The 17,528-nt window shown below is 48.1% G+C and overlaps 1 protein-coding gene across 31 annotated transcripts in view; it reads left to right on the top strand.

The window, feature by feature from the left end:
• The window catches only part of ZMYND8 (zinc finger MYND-type containing 8), a 103,704-nt gene extending 86,176 nt beyond the window's left edge, over positions 1-17,528 (top strand). For 17 of the 31 annotated variants that reach the window (XM_039864529.1, XM_039864526.1, XM_039864517.1 and 14 more), the window contains 7 exons: positions 191-381; positions 4,839-4,919; positions 6,587-6,665; positions 8,355-8,594; positions 10,329-10,489; positions 15,250-15,333; positions 17,082-17,528. In XM_039864529.1, the coding sequence (XP_039720463.1) occupies positions 191-381; positions 4,839-4,919; positions 6,587-6,665; positions 8,355-8,594; positions 10,329-10,489; positions 15,250-15,333; positions 17,082-17,303 (1,058 nt within the window). In that variant the 3' untranslated portion in view covers positions 17,304-17,528. Of the gene's footprint in view, positions 1-190; positions 382-4,838; positions 4,920-6,586; positions 6,666-8,354; positions 8,595-10,328; positions 10,490-11,525; positions 11,593-15,249; positions 15,334-17,081 lie in introns of all 31 variants that reach the window. The other 14 variants (XM_039864531.1, XM_039864524.1, XM_039864528.1 and 11 more) reach the window with 3 other exon arrangements.

The raw sequence follows: 17,528 nt of genomic DNA, 5'->3' as shown, positions 1-17,528 counted from the left end.
TATACACCATGGTCGAGGCTAAGTGAGGAGGAGCCTGGCTGATATTTGGTCAAGGAGAAAATCTTTGTCACCTGAACGTGGAAAAGCTCCCAGGGCCTAAGATCTGGGGCTTCACTCCCTCACCATGGCTTTGTGCTGGGACTGGCCCTTCTCGCAGCAGTGGGGTGACCAGGACACTTTGCTTTCCTAGCTGTCCAACAGAAGGAGATCACGCAGAGCCCGTCCACCTCCACCATCACCCTGGTGACCAGCACTCAGTCGTCACCCCTGGTCACCAGCTCGGGGTCCACGAGCACCCTCGCATCTTCCGTCAGCGCCGACCTGCCCATCGCCACCGCCTCTGCTGATGTCGCCGCGGACATAGCCAAGTACACTAGCAAAGTGAGTGCCGGCAGGCGCCTGGCGGGCTGTCGGAGCACCAGCTTCCTTAGGGGACTGCGAGGGTCATGACCTCGCAGGCTTTAGCGGGTGTTGAGGGGAGAAGACGCTGTTTTTATTGAGGGTCTCTAAGACTAATTCTTCCTTCGGCTCTATGTTGGAAGTGTAGACTATTCTAGACTGACTCTTACGCCGAGAGGGCTTAGCTTCTAAAGTCAGTACATAACAGGACAGTGACACAGAATGACACTTAGGCTTCAGAATGCACGTCCCTCTTTAAGACAGATTTTCCCTAAGTGCTGGAACAAATTTCTTTTCCTTTCTTGGTTAATAGCAGGCCTAAGGGTTGGTTTGCTTTTCGAAGCGATGGAGAATAAAAATGATAGGGGCTTAAACGTGATATTTATAAGGTGTGATGTCCACACCTAGGTTTTCCCAGGGACCAGGATGGCCCGTCCTCCGAGGCGTAGTCCTTGTCGAGCGGCACGGTGGGCCAGGTTCTCGCTGTGTGTTGTTCACTAGCAGTGTTCGCTGTGCGGGCTCTTTCTTTTTCTCTCTTAATTTGCCAAGTGATTTTATGCTCATTGGTTGAATTTGGGCTAAGAAAACTTGCAGTTCTCACCGCCAAGAGAGTGCTCTGGAGTGACGTGCAGTGCCCTTACTTGGCAGTAAGTAACTCCCAGAAATGCCAGCTCCCCAAGGATGGGATTCGGTCTGTTTTGCTCACTGCCAGGGCCTAGAACCATGCCTGGCACATAGTAGGTGCTTGGTGTAGGGTCGTTGATTAAGTGCATGTTGTTCCCTAACTTCTCATCACTGAGCTTATTACTATCAGTAGCTATTCATAGTAGCTAATGAGTAATAATTTAAGCATTTAGCAAACTAGTAAGTAGGTAATAATAATAATTTCCTCTTTACTATTGTGAAAATTACCAGTTAGTTACTAAATGAGTAAATTATTCAGGTTTTTAGAGAAAATGGGTGAAAATCGTTGTTTCCAGAATTCTTGAAGTCTTATGATAAAGAGTTGCTATATCATGTTAAAGGTGTAACCGTTTTTAGTACTGGATAGCGTGAGACATAGATATATAATTTTTGTTGGTGATTTTTAAAATCCTTCTACCTAGGTTTATTTTTCCTCTTTTGCCTCACAAATTACCACAAAACGTAGCAAAACAACACACGTTTCTTACCTCATAGTTTCCATGGGTCAGGAGCCCAGGCGTGGCTGAGCTGGGTCCCCGTTTCAGGACCTCTGGTTGACTGCTGTCATGGTGTCTCCTGGGGTTGAGATTTCATCTGAAGACCGAGAAAGGACCCATTCTAAGCTCACTTAGGTGATGGTTGACAGGGGTCACTGCCTCGAGGGCCTCAGTTCCTAACTGGCTGTTGGCTGGAGTCCACCCTTCTCCCTTGCCACGTACGCCTTCCCAACATGGCAACTTGCTTCATTGAAGTCTGTGACAGAGAAAGGCTACCAGCAAGATGGAAGTTACCATCTTACACAGCCTAAGCACAGAAGTGAGCCCCCATCCATTACCTTCACCGCATTCTGTTGGTTAGAAGTAGGTTGCCAGGCCAGCCATCTTGGAGTCTAGTCTGTCTGTCATACCAGGTACGATGACACTTAGTGATAGCTTATGTTTGCATGACTTTTACTCTGGGCCAGACACTGTTCTCAGTGCTTTCTGTATATTACTTAATCTTCATGACAAATTGATGAGATAGCTACTGATATCGCCCCCATTTTATAGGTGAGAAAACTGAGGCCCAGCGAGGTTATGCGACTTGTCACACAGTGAATGGTCGAGCTGAGGTTTGGGTGACAGCAGCCAGGATCTAGACAGTGGCTTTGAACTGGTTTGTGAATTCACATGCAGCCTGCTGACCACAGAAGTCCAGTGTCCACAACCTGATTGTTTTTTGCATGTGCCTTTTTTAAGCAACTCTACTTAAGATTCAGTGTGGATAATCAGAACCTTGTCTTGGGGGATAACTTCGTCTCTTATTTAGTATGCCTGTCCCTCTTTTGACTCCAATGCAGGAATTGTCATAGAGTCCCCAAGCTTCACAATAGGAAGATTCAGGTGTCAGTTATTTTTTGCCATCCTCGAGGTTTTTGTCTTACCTGTTCCCCACCTGAACTAGTATTGACTTAATACTTTTATTTAAATGAAATTTTACTTAAATTGACATAACTTAAAATGACGTTTAACCTCATCAGAAACTGTTCCTTGTCCGTTCCTTTTGTTAAAATGAGAGAGTATCATCAGAGCATTTCCTGGCACCAAACTGAGATTTTCTAATACGATCTATAGGATTTCAAGAGAAGTAAAGGGGAGTAATTTTTTCATTACTGATATAAGGAGTTATCTGGAATTGCCTAAATGGTCTCTTGTTCTGCTTACAAATTGAGCCTTGTATCACCTTCTGTTTGATTTGGTCCCAGCTGTCTCTTTACAGATGAGAAAAGCGAGGCCAGGATCTGGCTGGTGGTTTGCACCGAGCCGTTTTTCGTAGCTCCTGTAAACCATTTTTTATTGTTACTTTCTGCCTCCTCCTTTCCTCTCACAGCAAAATCGAAGAATGGAACATTTTTCATTAGACATTTTCTTTGCAGTTAAGAAAATGAGCACGGTGACATATTTTTAGAGCTGATGAACTTTCCTGTCTCCGAGGTGATCCCGAGTTGAAGACCCAGATTTGTGTGTTTTGGCAGAAAGACTTTCTTTATTAACATCGAGTTCTTTGCTATATTTGGAAGGAAGAGTGAAAGTCGGTCCACAAATTGATGATTTCTTTAGAATGGAATGTAACCGTGGCGTTAGGAACGTATTATATTTCATTCATTTTCTAAAGTTTTAAGCAATTTCATTTTAATATTTTAAATTGACGTGGATGGTGCAGTGGAGTAAGGAGGCCCGGGCAGAATGACTGACCGTAAAGCTGCATAAAGCACACTGTTTTTGCTGGCAGCGTCCCAGGGTGGCCCCACAATAAGCAAGGAGCGACAGATATTTTATTTTACTCATTTTCCCCCCATTTGAGGGTGAAGTTGGGGTTACCGTTTGGGGGTTTGGCAGTAGTTTCACAATTACATACCTATGTGAATTTTTCTGTAAAAGACGAACAGGTATTTCTTTATGGACACCTGTTCTGCAGCGGGCACTGAACCACATAGCCTTCATGTGATTTTTCTTATTCAGTCCCTGTGCACACCCCACCTGGGGGCGCTGTTATCCCTGCTTTCTGCATGGGGAAACGAGGCTCGGACAGTGTGGGTGGTAAGAGGTAGTGGCGGGGACACATCTGGGACATCAGATACGAGAGCGCTCTTTGTCCTGCCTTCGGGCTGCAAAACGCAGGGGAGGCTCGGCAGTAGCAAGGCTGAGCCTGAGCCCTAGTTTGGTCTCCTGTCCTCTCTTTCTCTTGTGATGCGGGGAGCAGTCAGCCAGCCAGGGGGAGGTAGGAGAGAAATTCATCCTGTGAGTACATTCGGTCATCAGATACCTGGGTGCCTGCTGGGTAGACCTGAGCCCGTGTCACAAGCTCGCTGATGCCCACGTGGGTCAGATAGCTACACAAACTGGAAAGGCAGTGTCTTGATCAAAGGCATTAGAATAACAAACCAGCTACATCCACACAATGAACTCTAGTATTGGTCTATAAAAAGGAATGAAGTCCTGACACACCCTGCAAAACAGATAACCTTGAAATGTTATGCTAAGTCAGACAAGCCAGTCACAGAGGACCATATACTGTCTGATTCCACCTATATGAAATCTCTAGATTTAGCAAATTTATAGAGTTAGAAAGCAGATTAGTGGTTGTTGGGCTGGGGGATGGCAATGGGGATTTTGAGGGGGGTGTGAAGGTGTAGGGAGAGTAGAGTTCCTTTTAGGGGTAATGAAAAGGTTCTGAATTGGTGGTGGTGATGGGTACACAACTCTGAATATGGTAAAAGCCATTGAATTTTACACTTTAAATGGGTGAATTACATGGTATAGCAATGAAACTGTTTTTTTAAGGGGAAAGAATTGAAAAACAACAGCTACACAATATAACAGTCCCTCCTTGGAACCCACTGTGCTGTGCTACCTACACAAAACACATCTGGGGCCTAGTTCAGCCTCTCTAGTTCAGCTTGTGGCTGTAGAAACTACGTGAGCTGCTCTCAGAATGGGAAACAGAGAACTTGTGGGTGACCCTTCTGGTTTATATCAGGGTTTCTCAGCCTCGGCACCTGTGACATTTTGGGCTGGGTAATCCTTTGTCGTGGGGGCTGTTCTGTGCACGGTGGTGCACCCCCAGCTTCTACCCACTCGATGCCAGGAATATGCCCTCCCCCTCCCCCACCAGTGGGGACCCACTGCTTTTATGCAGCTAGAGTTTAGATGCATGTTATCTAGAAAAGCCTCAGAGAAGCGATCAGTTGAATTGTTTCTGTTTTTATCTTTCAGATGATGGATGCGATAAAAGGAACGATGACAGAAATATATAACGACCTTTCTAAAAACACTGCTGGAAGCACAATAGCCGAGGTCAGAGACGACACGTTCATTCTCTATTTGCTAAGAGTGTTTTGTGGGCTGCTGTGGGATGGTGTCGTGAGGAAGCTTCTCCAGGACCACCCTGCCCCCCGCCCCAGTCCTGGGGCCCCGGCTCCGGTCGCCAGGCCTGCTGGGCCGATGGGGCTTGTTGGTGAGGGTGTTTCTTCATTGAGCCAGAAGGCTGATGCTGCAGAGACATGCCCGAGCTACGTGAGCAGTCCCCTTCTCATAAAACAGCCCAAACCAGAGCCTGAGTTGTTAACCCACTGCTGAAACTGGAAACGAGTTCTTTTTGCTCCATGTAAAATTGGCTCCTTGGTCATCTCTGTAAGTTTGGACTTTTTTTATACCAGCGATGGAGAACTGTGGCAGTCCCATGTAAAGCCATTGACCAACGAGGGCCTGGCAGGGTTAGGCTGGCCCTCGGGTGAAGAAGAAAAGCTTCAAGAACGTGCCCCGAGAGGCCTTCGACAGTGTACAATGTGGGTATAAAGGTTTAAAAGAGGTCCCCCAAGAAATCAGTGAATCACCTTGGGTATTTTTGCTAATATGACCCTCTTTCTGATTATGCTGGGAACGTCAAGCAAGAGGGGAAAATGTTGCTTTAGCAAAACCTCCCACCCCAGCCCCCCGCCAAACTTTATTCTTTAGTTGTTCATTTTAAGAATAAGCACACAGTTGAAAGTGTGGGTCCATAAAGTTTCACTTGAAATCTTGAGTCCTACGAGATGCATGCCAGAATTGTTCAGATTTTGAGAGAAGTAATAGGCGGCAGCCCCCCACACTGGACATATTTCTGTAGTGAACCATGTCATGGTTCACACGAGGTGGGATGAATCAGGGTTTTTCAACCTCAGCTCTGCTGACACTTGTGCCCGGTAATTCTCTGTCATAGGGGCTGTCCTGTCTATCGTAGGATGTTTAGCAGTATCCTTTGCTTCTACCCACTAGATGCCAGTGTCACCCTCCAGTTGTGACAGCCCAGCGTCTCCAGGGCGCCGCTGTGGAGGAAGAGGGAAGGGCGGCATCTCCCCAGCTAGAACATTGTGATTTTTAAACATGGGGCTGGAGAGAGGGGACGGATACCTTATTTTCATTTTAGATGGATTGGATTTCTTTTCTCCTCCAAATGAATTTGGCCCCAAACTTAAACCCCTCTCCCCCAAAATATCCCTTGGTTTTGAGATTAGGCTTTGGAATTTCAAGTGAATGGCTCTGGTCCCCACCTAAAACCTTAGGTAAGAGGTAAAATAGAGCTATCGTTATTTGTTTTTAGTTTCATTTTTGTAGGCCAAAGTCTTAATCAAAAATCTTATGTGTTATTTATTATGAAACGCTGGTCTTCGTTTTCACTTTTAAGTGGCTTCTCCTAGTGCCACTATTTCTTAGAAAAGATGGACTGCTTGTATTCAGTTTTCTGGAATAATTTCTTGTGACTTCGGGTTAACCCACTGGCCTGTCTCTCTAGAGTGTAGCTGTGGGGGGGCTCAGCACAGACCCAGGCTGTCTGCTCCTTCATTCACAGTGAGAGGTCGAGCTTCTGGGCCCTGCTGGTGAAGGGCCCCCAGACATGCCTTTTGAAAAAAATGTTTATACAATCTATGTTTTGCATACTTATTTTTCAGACGCACCATTTAAGTCTTTCTCTTCCGCTACAGATCCGCAGGCTGAGGATCGAGATTGAGAAGCTTCAGTGGCTGCACCAGCAGGAGCTGTCTGAAATGAAACACAACTTGGGTAAGGCCCGGCAAAACGCACCGAGAAAGGTTATGGACGTGAACTTCGTCGCACCTCTGGAGTCAGGCCCCGATGGGAATTGAGTCAAAAGTAGGCTAGGGAGACCACAGACTCCTGGAGAGGCCAGCCTGGGGAAGCCAGGTATAAAAGCAGGTACAGAACCAGGTGTAAAAAAACACTCTCTTCAAAATATCAACATCAGCAACAAAATGATAGTAATGAGGGTAATGGCAGCTCCTACTTATTGAACTCTTACCTGGGGGCCAGGAACTGTTTTAAGTGCTTTTTCATGAATTAAATAATTCTTCCAGAAACCCTATGATAAAGGGGTCTCTCTCTCACCCTGGTTTTCAGATGAAGAAACCGAGGCACGGACATGTTATGGAAGTTGTTCAAAGTCACACAGCCATGATTCAAGTCCAGACTTGCCCTCCTAACCATTGAATATTAAGTATTTGAACAAATTCTGGAATCCTGCCTCTGCGTCCCACAAGCTGCATTGTCGGTCGCTGGGTTAGACTGGCTACCCTTCTGTGTGAATATTGTTGCAGGTTTTTGCCCCCACAGATAGAGCAACTTTGTTTCAGACCCTCATGTAATAGCAGCCCCAGAGATAGGCTGCTGGAAACCATAGGCTCTCTTTTGTTAGGGAGGCATGCCCAGGTGTGCCCACTTGCTCACCGGTGGTATATGTTGAAATCACATGTTGTAAACTCAAATTCTCATGAAGCCGACAGAAGAGAAGCCCGCTGTTCTCTATCTTGTCACCATGTGGGATGTTTATTTGGATGTTGTTGCTTCTTCTTGTTTTTCTAGTAAAGTCAAAGGATCTATTTTTATGCAGTCTCTGTTTTTAAGTAGTGACTGCACATTTGGAAAAAAATACTTGTGGATTTTCTTTACTGGTCTGTTTTGAAGGGTCCATTTTTAAATTTCAGGAAGAGGATTTTAAGGAATGGAGAAACCATTTATTTCAGTGTGCAGGTCGCTCCCAGGTGAGTTGCAGATGTCTCAAGTAAAATGAGAGAGATCTCAGGAGAGGGGGCAGTTTGACAGCTGTCTGTCAGCATAACGGTCGGCCACAGCACCCTCTGGTAGGCTGGATCCATTGCCACTAAACACACTGAAAAGAAAGCAAGTCTGAGTTCTGGTCCCAGCTCTGCCCTTATTAGCCGTGTGCCTCAGTTTCCTCATCTGTGAAAGGGGCATTATAGTAGTCCTTACCTCATGGGCACATACAGACATCCTAGATATAAACGAGTTAATATTTATAAAGTGCTCAGAATTGTGCCTGCATATAAGTGTTTGATAGGTAAAAAAAAAAAGGCTTCTACTTAGGACAAAATTGAAATTGAGTTGAGTGGAAATTGGTTTGAGGCTTTATTTGGAGGCTTCCCACAGAACCAAGCACCCAGGGGCTCCTGTGATTGCTGTGTCATTAATTGAGATACCTCTCGTTTACCTTAACTTGCTGTTAACACAGCTCAGTCAGGTTGGTGTGATGAGTGCCTATTTTAGAGATGAAGATACCGGGGCTTGGGGGCGCTGTGTTACCAGCCCAGCGGGGTACCCAGCTGAGGCACCTCCGAGCTACAGCTCACATCTGTGTCAGGATCCATTTGGACACCCCCCACGCCCTGCACTGGGGGACGGGGGATGAAGCCGGCGTGCTCTCTCCTCCTCCGTCAGAGCTGACCATGGCTGAGATGCGGCAGAGCCTGGAGCAGGAGCGGGACCGGCTCATCGCCGAGGTGAAGAAGCAGCTGGAGCTGGAAAAGCAGCAGGCGGTGGACGAGACGAAGAAGAAGCAGTGGTGTGCCAACTGCAAGAAGGAGGCCATTTTCTACTGCTGCTGGAACACCAGCTACTGCGACTACCCGTGCCAGCAGGCCCACTGGCCCGAGCACATGAAATCCTGCACCCAGTCAGGTACGGCCACGCGGGACGTCTCCGGCCCTGGCTGCAGCGGGGTGGGTGTGGGCGCCCTCGTGGGCTGGCGCGGCGATGGTGGCTTGCCCAGCCCCTCGCCACGCTCCCTCCCAAACAGCTGTGCCTCTCAACGTGCGACGTCAGCTTTTGCACGTGGCCGAGGCCGGAGGTGCAGGAGTTTTCAACCTCTGGTCTCCCTTGCATTGTTTGCCAAAGGGTGGGGCTTGTGGGACAGCCCAGGCGATGGAGTTTCCTGTGAGTTGCCGTGGTTCTCAGCGGGGCATTTGGCCCACTTGCCCACCCTTTTCAATAAATAACTACAGATGTTAGTGGTAGTTTTAACGGAGTGTTGGTGTGGAACTAATCTGTGATCTCTTCTAGCTAACAAAGCAGAGCAGGTCTCGGGTCTCAGGCCAGGAGACTCCAGCTGGAAACGCTGTCTAGTTAGAATTTATTAATAACGTTTTAAAAGTAATGTTTTCAGTTAGCTTTTACTTGTGGCAAACGATATTAGCTTTATATGCTTAGAATTAAAAGTCTCCATTTTAAAGGCTCTATTTAAATTAAAATAACAAAATAATGTGACTGTGTAGTATGTCTATATTTAGACGGGCAAAATTTTCAAAGGTGTCGTATAAATGAAGAAGTTTGAGAGACGCTCTCTAGGCCAGGGTTGGCAAACTCTTTTTGCGAAAGAGTCCAGAGAATGAATATTTTAGGATTTGTGGGCCATGTGGTGCGTCGAAACTGCTCAGTTCTTCTGTGTAAGGCCAGAGCAGCCTCAGACACTATATAAATGGCAGGTGTGGCTGCGTTCCAATAAAACTTTATTTACAGAAACAGGTGGCGCTAGGTTGCCAACTCCAGCTCTATACTGATCTTCTGTTATTTTATTATTTTTAAAAAGTCATTTTTAAGCCATACGTTGCAGAGTCCTTTAACCTTCCGTAGGGAGATGTCTTGGTGGTTGTGGGTTTTTTTTTTTTTAAATAGAGTTTTGTAATTTAATTTTATTGGGGCACATACAGACATCCTAGATATAAAGAATTGCAGCATCTGGATCGTATTTAAGGGTTCATTCTGGAAGTGTAAGGGAGATGTCTTCTTAAATCTCTTTCCGTAGCGGAGTTAAATTCTCCTAAGTTCTGCCAAAAAAAGTGTCTGGCGACCCTTTCGTGTTACGACAGCGTGGCCAGATCGTCCCTCAGCTTTCCTTTCGTTGCGGCGTCGTAATGTCCATCCTCCTGAAATTTCTCTTGAATGCCCTGTTTTTCAGTTTGTCCAAGTTTCTTCCGTCTCCAGGCACTGCATGCCTCTCTCTGACAGACGTCATGTTGCTTTTCCGCATGGGGTCCCCACTCCTTGCCTCAGAAGGAAGTGGTTCCATAGGGCTGAAATAGATCTGAGACCAGAAGTTACGAAGGGAGTAATTCTAGATCCACAGTAGCTGGCTCTTGATGATGACCTGCGTTTGTTCTGTGAACGCGCTTTCATCTCCACCATGCTTTAATAAGACATGAATTGCTGTAAAAATTAACAGTTCACACACGGTCTGGAATTCCAGCTTCGGGAAGGCTGTGGAGGTCTGGCTGCTTGGGGCCTGCACTGGGCCCTGGTTGTTGAGTCGTGAGTTGACTGAGCTTTGGAGCCGCCACGTGCAGAGCGGGCCTCCGCCGCCGGCCCGGGAACCGTCCCACTCGGCTCACCCGTGGCTTTTCCCTCCTTCGCCCCCAGCTACCGCCCCTCAGCAGGAAGCAGATTCCGAGGTGAACACAGAAACACTAAACAAGTCATCCCAGGGGAGTACCTCCAGCACACAGGCAGCCCCTTCGGACACAGCCAGCGCCTCGAAAGAGAAGGAGCCGTCTGCCGAGAAAAGCAAGGACAGTGGCTCGGTGAGTATCCGCAGGCCGTTGGCCAGTGACTCCAACCCTTTGGGCCAGGCAGAGTCTCAGGACCTGTCCCCATGCCGGCCGCCCCCGAAAGCGCCCCACTGTAGTAGGTGTGTGTGTCGTCAAGGTGGGGCAGTCAGGCTGCAGGCGGGGGTGACCGTCCTAGCAGGCGGGGTTCCTTTTTACCGGTGGGCTTGCGGGCAGGGGCAGAGGACCGTGGAGCCCAAGTGGACATTGGTGTGACTTGGCAGCTGCTTCCTGGCGACTCTCGAAGTTCAGAACAGCATTGTCTAGCAGAACCTTCCGTGACGGGGAGCGTGTTTGGTGTCTGCTCTGTCCGGCGTGGTAGCCGCCAGACACCTGTGGCCGCTGAGCACTTGAATCTTGGTAATGTGACTGAGGACCTGAATTTTACATTGTAATTGCATTTCAATCAATTTCAGTGCTCACAGTCACAGCGTTATGGCCCCCATATCGGACAGTGAAGATGGTGCCTTCTAGTTTCTGTGTGCGGGGTTTGTGACATGGATGGATTGCATGCAAACATTATTTTAGGTGGCACATGGATACCTTTTATGTTTTTATTCCAGTGTGTATTAGGGAAAAAAAGTTATTATTTCATCAGTCAGCACCCTTTGATTTTATTGATACTATGGCCTAGTTAGAGGTTAGTGTGAAATAAAAATGAATTAATATAATTTTGGAGTAATATACTTCCTTTTTTGGATATGGTAAAAGTCTGGAGGGTGGATAGATCAGTGAGGGAGGTTGAGGAAATAGTGAATGTTCTGGAAGCTGTGGCTACAGGGTGGAGTAAGGGGCCACCCCAGTGCTGTCCTTCCACCTGTTCAGTCTGGGGACAGAGCATAGGTAGAGGGCCACCCCAGCTGACCTGGCCTCCCCGGCCTGAGCGCAGCAGGCAGAGGGCACGAAGGTGCCTGGGGGGAAGAAACGAGCACCCCCATGGATCCCTGGGCTTCCCTGGGGGCTACATTGGCCCCAGTGCCTTGAGTCCATCTCTCTCTCTTTGTATTTCTAGACCCTCGACCTTTCTGGCTCCAGGGAGACGCCCTCCTCCATTCTCTTAGGCTCCAACCAAGGCTCTGGTATGTTGCCCCCTGGTGGGTGAATGCTGCTCTCACGTCCCACACTGGCGGAGGGGAAGCCTTTTTCTCAGAGAGGACTATAAGGGTTTCAATGGCAGTGGTTTTCAAACTACTGTGGATCCTTAGGGATCCCTGGGGGTGCCCTGGGTGGGTCAGTGGGGGGTGAGGGCGTGGCTGGGCAGGTCAGTCTCAGATGCCTCTCCAAACTGATCAGTGTTTGCTTGTACAGTAAGTTCTCACTTCGCGTTGTGGGTAGGTTTTTTTGCAACTTTCAAGTGATGAGACCAACGTCACCGTAGGCTCGTTGACAGAAACGAGTGGTTCTTAACGGCATCTCGTCAATGTTATAATAGAAATAACGTTGAACGAAACGATGTTATTCGAGGTCCTGCTGCATCCGTTTTATTTATTGGGGCCCCACATGAAACTGTGTTTGGACAGAGGGTTCTGTTGCTGACCTGGTGCGGGGTAGGCGCTGTGTGTTTGGGTTGGGCAGGTCCGTTTCCGAGGAAATGACCACAGTAAATGAAACTGGGGCAAGCTTTGTGCCTGAGGTCCCAGCACTTGTATTTGGTGGATGAGGGCACTTGATAGTTTAGGGAAATGAAGACAAATTTTAGGTGGATGGTCTTTCTGTAAAAACCTTTCCTCTTAGGGAATAAATAACCTCGCAGGCTGTATTAAGGGGGTTTTCTGAGACTTTTGGATTTTCTCTTCTGTGAGATTTGAGCTGTCCAAAGGGTCTTTCTCCTGCACTCTCCAGACCTGTTTTGGGTCATGCCAGATGGGTTCAAAGATGGTGTCTTCATTGAGGACAGTTTTGCTTAATTAATTCAAGGTCTTTCAGCTCTGAGATCTTTCTCTCTCTCTCTGCCGAATAATTCCAAAAATTTTATTTCACTTTCGCGTGTTAAGTGCACAGAGGAAAAAGTGGTGTTTGTTTTTAGGGTGAAGGAGAAGGATCCCCGAAGGGACGGGAGAGTGGGATTCAGAACCGATTTTACAGAGTCTGTGAACTTGGCATTAAATACAATCGCATTGTCTCTCAGAAAAGTAACTCCTCCTCACTTCCCCTTCGGTTCTGACGAAATCTCTGAGGACAAGTTCGATTTGGTGCTGTCTTTCGCACGTTGATGTTTGCTAGTTTCTCTTTTTAACAAAGAGCAGACTTCCGACCTGAGCAGCGTGGTGGTACCCAACTAGAAATCAGTACTACAATTTGGTGTTTCTTATGTTTCTTTATAGAGTTGCCTCCTATGTGTGGCAAGTATTGATTGATTTTCTGCTTTTGGGGGGTGATGATAAAAGTTTCTGCTTTACTTAAGTTTAAAAACGAGTTTAAAATAAAAACATGAACTGAGTCTACGTAGGAGGGTTGTGGACGTGTCAGATTAGGAAGGCGGTGTGAGAAAGGCCCAAGTTGGAGAAACGCTGTTTAGGTTTTGGGGCCGCGAAGTGGTGAGGTCAGCATGGCGTTGGGAAGAAGGCAGATGCTGTGGTGTGTGGCAGCTGTCGGAATAAGTAGGTCATAGGCAGAAACATGCTGGGAGCTGCATCATTGTGCATTTCTGAGGGGAATACGGTATCCCCGAACCCAAGGGGTCTACAAAGTCTGCAAAGGGCCAGATAGTAAATACTTTTAAGCTTCGTGGGCCGCGCGGTCTCCGTCGCAACTGTTGAGCTCTGCCACTGTGGGATGAAAGCACACGTAAGTAACACGTATACACATGAGTATGGCCATGATGCTCCAGCGAAACTATATTGGAAAAAACAGGCATTGGGCTGGATTTGGTCTGTGGGCCACATAGTTGGCTGACCCCAACCTAAAGCACACTGCAGGCCAAGGGGGCGGAAAGGAAGGCTCAGCTTGGAGAGAGGGGACAAAGAGCCCTGTAGATGCTGGTGACTTGGTGCCAAGTGGGTTGGGGAGGAAAGAATGATCCCCAGGAGTCTGCCGACTTGATGGAGGAAGAAGAAGGGGCAGGAGGTGGGGGAGGGAAGGATCCCAAATTCTACTTGCGATTCTTGGAGGGTGCATGACACTGGGCATTCTGCAGAGAGCTGGAGGGTAGGCAAGAGTTTGTGGAGTATCTCTGCGGCCAGGCTCTGTGCTAGGTGTAGGGCCAGGGGTTTAGTGGTGAACAAGGCAGACAGTTCCTCTTCGAATTCCTCATACGTCTAACTTCTGCTGGCTGTCGCTGTTGGTGACAAAGCAGATGAAATCTTGAGAGCGGGCTCTATAAAACCTGAGGTCGCTAGCTCTTCGTAGGCATCTGGTACTAGGAGGGTAAGTAAGGAGGCTCGGAACGGAGAAGGGTTTAGTGGCGGGTATGGGGAGGTATGAGCTTCCTCTGGTGACCATGGGCCCCTCCTGTTTACTTGTCTCTTAATTTTAAGATTCGAATCAGAGCATTACATGCATTTAGTTAGAGGCAATAAGATGGCACAGGAAACGTCCTGCCCGGTCCTGGTCTCCGCTGGGGCTTGGTGTGTCTGGTACTCACCTCCTTATTTGTAAATAATGTTCTTCTCTGTATTCCTTCTTCTGGTCTTTATTTTTAGAAGTTCCTTGTTGATTTCAGCTTTAAGGAAATGAGAATGAGGGTCGTAGGTGACCTGTTTTCCCTAGCCTTGTCCCAAACTAGTTATGCCACTGGTTTGTGTGCTGTGGGTTACCTTGGCCAAATACAACACTTCCTCTTCGGTTCTTGCTCTGGCAGCTCGAGGCAGAATCTCCTCTCTCACCTCACCTACCCCCAACCCCTGTCACAGGTAGACTCTCCAGCTTCTCCCCTGTGACTTTCCATCATCGGGGTTGAGAATATGAGTTCTGGTCTGTAACTGCAGCTGAGTCTTCTCGCTATGGGCCGTTGGCCGAGTCTGAAAACGCGAAACGCGATAATTCGTGTCTGTCGGTGTGACGTGCCACTTGTTGTAGGGTCAGAATGTGTCCTGTGAGGACATTCTCGTTCTTGTATGGCCTTGACTTCTTCCTGGACTGTCTTTTTCTCCTCCTTGATTGTGTCTTCAGTCATTCCCTAGCAGACTCTTCACCGTATTAGTTGTTTTTTGGAGACGCCTTTCATATCACTGATTCTTGTCTCTTCGGTTTCAGATGTTACTTGTTGGTGTCTGACTGTCAGAGCTGAGAATGTGGCTGACTTGGTAGCTGATCCCGTAGCCCCTTCCTCATCTGCCTCCCCACGTGCACCTTCATGGCCCCCTTCTCTCTGTTCTGTCACCAGCCTCGGCAGTAGATGAGTTATGTGCCCTGAGTAACCCGAATCACTTGGGTGGCGTCTCCCGCCTTGCCGTGGTCCTGGTGCCTCTCTTTCCCTGGCCAAGTCAGGCTGTCAGCAGAGCCTGGTGGCTGAGGATTCTGCTTTCAAAATTTTGAGAATCTATGGCTTATAAAGTTGGCTTTTACGTCACTGTGTACCTTATTTACACCTGTAATGCCAAGCTGTGTCCAGTTTATGGTTTAATATGCATTTTTAAAACTCCTTAGTCTCCTGCGAATGCATTAAGTTGGAGAAAGGTGACATAAAGCGAACCAGTTCTCGGAGCAGTAGCGTATTAATGAACAAAAATAGCACTTTGGGGTTGTGTGGATTTGAGCTCTGACAGACTCTGAGGCTGCCTGTGCTATCTCTTCAGTTAGCGACAGGTGTGACAAGCAACCTGCCTATGCCCCAACCACCACAGACCACCAGCCGCACCCCACCTACCCCGCCCAGAAGTGTAAGTATGACCCTGTCTCACAGAACCTGCCGGGGACTTACTCCTGGCACGCAGAAGGCTCGTTTCTCTCTCTCTCTCTCTCTCTCTGTGTGTGTGTGTGTGTGTGTGCGCGTGTTTCTTTCTTTGTGGGGCGTGCCTTCTACTCTTCTTTTGAGTGACGGGTCTTGCTTTGGCTTGCGTCTCTTCTCGGCTGGTTCTCTCTAGTAGTAGGGAATGAGAAAGTCAGAGTGTCTGGTTTGTCTCCTTGGGGCTTGTTCATCTTTGCTCTTTTCTTAAAGGGTCTTAGGTTTACGCTGATTCTCCCCACAGCGATTGGCCACGCCAGCCAGCGCCCTGTGTCCTGTCCACGTGGGGAGTTAGGCCCCGCAGGTACAACCTGGCTGTGCGGCGCAGATGCGGTACTGAGCTCAGCCCATTTCTTCTAGTGCCTTCTCTGCTTTCACCAGAGCTGGAGGTGGGGGTGGGGGACATGATGTGGCTCAACTGCATTGTTGTAGAATTTTCTCATGTATGGAGATAACCAACTAACTGCACCACTCCCCAAAGACCTTCCAAAACACCTAAAGATGCAGGCATCACAAATCTGAAAGAATAGTTAAGGAGAGGTAGATTGAGGATTCTTAGGAGTGGGCCCTTGACCCCTGGTCTGCAGAATACTAACTCCCTTTTGGTCTTTGATGCAAGCGACTAAAGCTGAGTGACCGCCTCACTCTAGAGATGGACGCACATCATTCTCTTCTCCATTTGTGTTTCAGAAACAGAACTCATGACTAAACACTCGCATGCCTTTTTACCAGGTGATAAGAAATGTCACCGCCCCCCGGGCGATGATGTGGTCCCCTCCTCACTTATTCCGATTCTGTCTCTAAGCTTAACAGTTGACAACTTTCAGCCGCTGCACTCCAGGAAATTAAAAGGTGTTTTGTTCCAATCTGTCTGAGCTGGGTAAATGATCTCAGAGATGATGGGGTCTAGCGGTTTGCTGATAGAGCTCTGGTAGTGGACGGTCCAGCGAGCCCGCGGGTCTGGGTGGTTTGCTAGTTTTACAGATGCCTCATTTGGCTCTTCCTTCAACTTCCTCATTTCTGACTCAGCCACTGTTTAGCTCCTGTGGTAGACCCGTCCTTGAAGCTCTCTTAGATCTTAACTGGTTCTGCATCCTCCACTGACTCTCAAGCTCGTCTTTCCTGGGAATCAGTGGGTCTGTGTCCCCAGTGGGACTTGACCATTCTGGCCCACGCTTCTTTTGCTTTATGATCTGCTTCTTTGGGTGGTTTCGTTATAAGTCTGTTGCCTATAAATTGATTAATGAAACTTCTTCAATATTAAAATAAGTAGGTCGAATGCCAAATTTCGGTGCCTTTTTCCTGTGGCCCAGCTCCCATACAGGTACCTGGGGTGCTCGGTGTCATCCAGTCATGTCACCAGGGCACACAGTTCCAGGTACCACAGCAGGAATGCCTCCCTTGGCAGTTCTGGACCTTTCTCTCTCATCTTTATTCTCTGTGAGAGTGCCGCTCTACTGTTTTTCCAACCAGCTGTTGTTAAATTCTAAAAAAAAAAAAAAAAATAAGTCTACCGTGCCTCTGTACTCTACAAACCCAAATTTCGGGAAGTCAGTGGTGGCAGCGTTTAGGCATCGGTGTGGTGGAGTGGGGGGCGGGGCGGGGGGCTCCCGCAGGGCACGTGCTGCATGGGGGGAGGCAGGCAGGATGCTGAACGTCCCTTTCTGTCGGTCTCCTTCCCAGACCATCCCCGGAGTGGCAAGTCCAGTGGCTGGAGCAGCGATGAGAAGCGAGGCTCATCGCGTTCTGAGCACAACGCCGGTGCCGGTGCGAAGGGTCTCCTCCCGAAAGAGTCTCGGCTGGACACCTTCTGGGACTAGGGACAAGTTGCGACACAAGCCATCCACCCCTGGGAGGAAAAAAAAAACCGACCCCAGGAAGACAGGAAACCGCCAGGAAACATGAGGCGGGAGAACCGCCCGCCGTCAGACTAGAGAATTACAAACGTTCGGACTCGGCCTTTGCACGGAAAGGCACCCACACTACAGCACGTCCAGCATTAGCTTCGACTGAGGACCGTTCGACCCCCATGAAACTACGCGTTAGATGTAAATAATGTACAATTTGTGGATGTCATCGAACTTAGAGTACCCTCCCCTTTTTATATTTGTATTGACTTTAACTTATAAA

The sequence above is a fragment of the Pteropus medius genome, unplaced genomic scaffold (assembly GCF_902729225.1).
Source record: "Pteropus medius unplaced genomic scaffold, Ma_sr-lr_union100, whole genome shotgun sequence".
In the NCBI taxonomy this organism is placed as follows: domain Eukaryota; kingdom Metazoa; phylum Chordata; class Mammalia; order Chiroptera; family Pteropodidae; genus Pteropus; species Pteropus medius.
The sequence above is the reverse complement of the archived record's forward strand: the minus strand, read 5'-3'. Positions and strand labels throughout refer to the sequence as shown.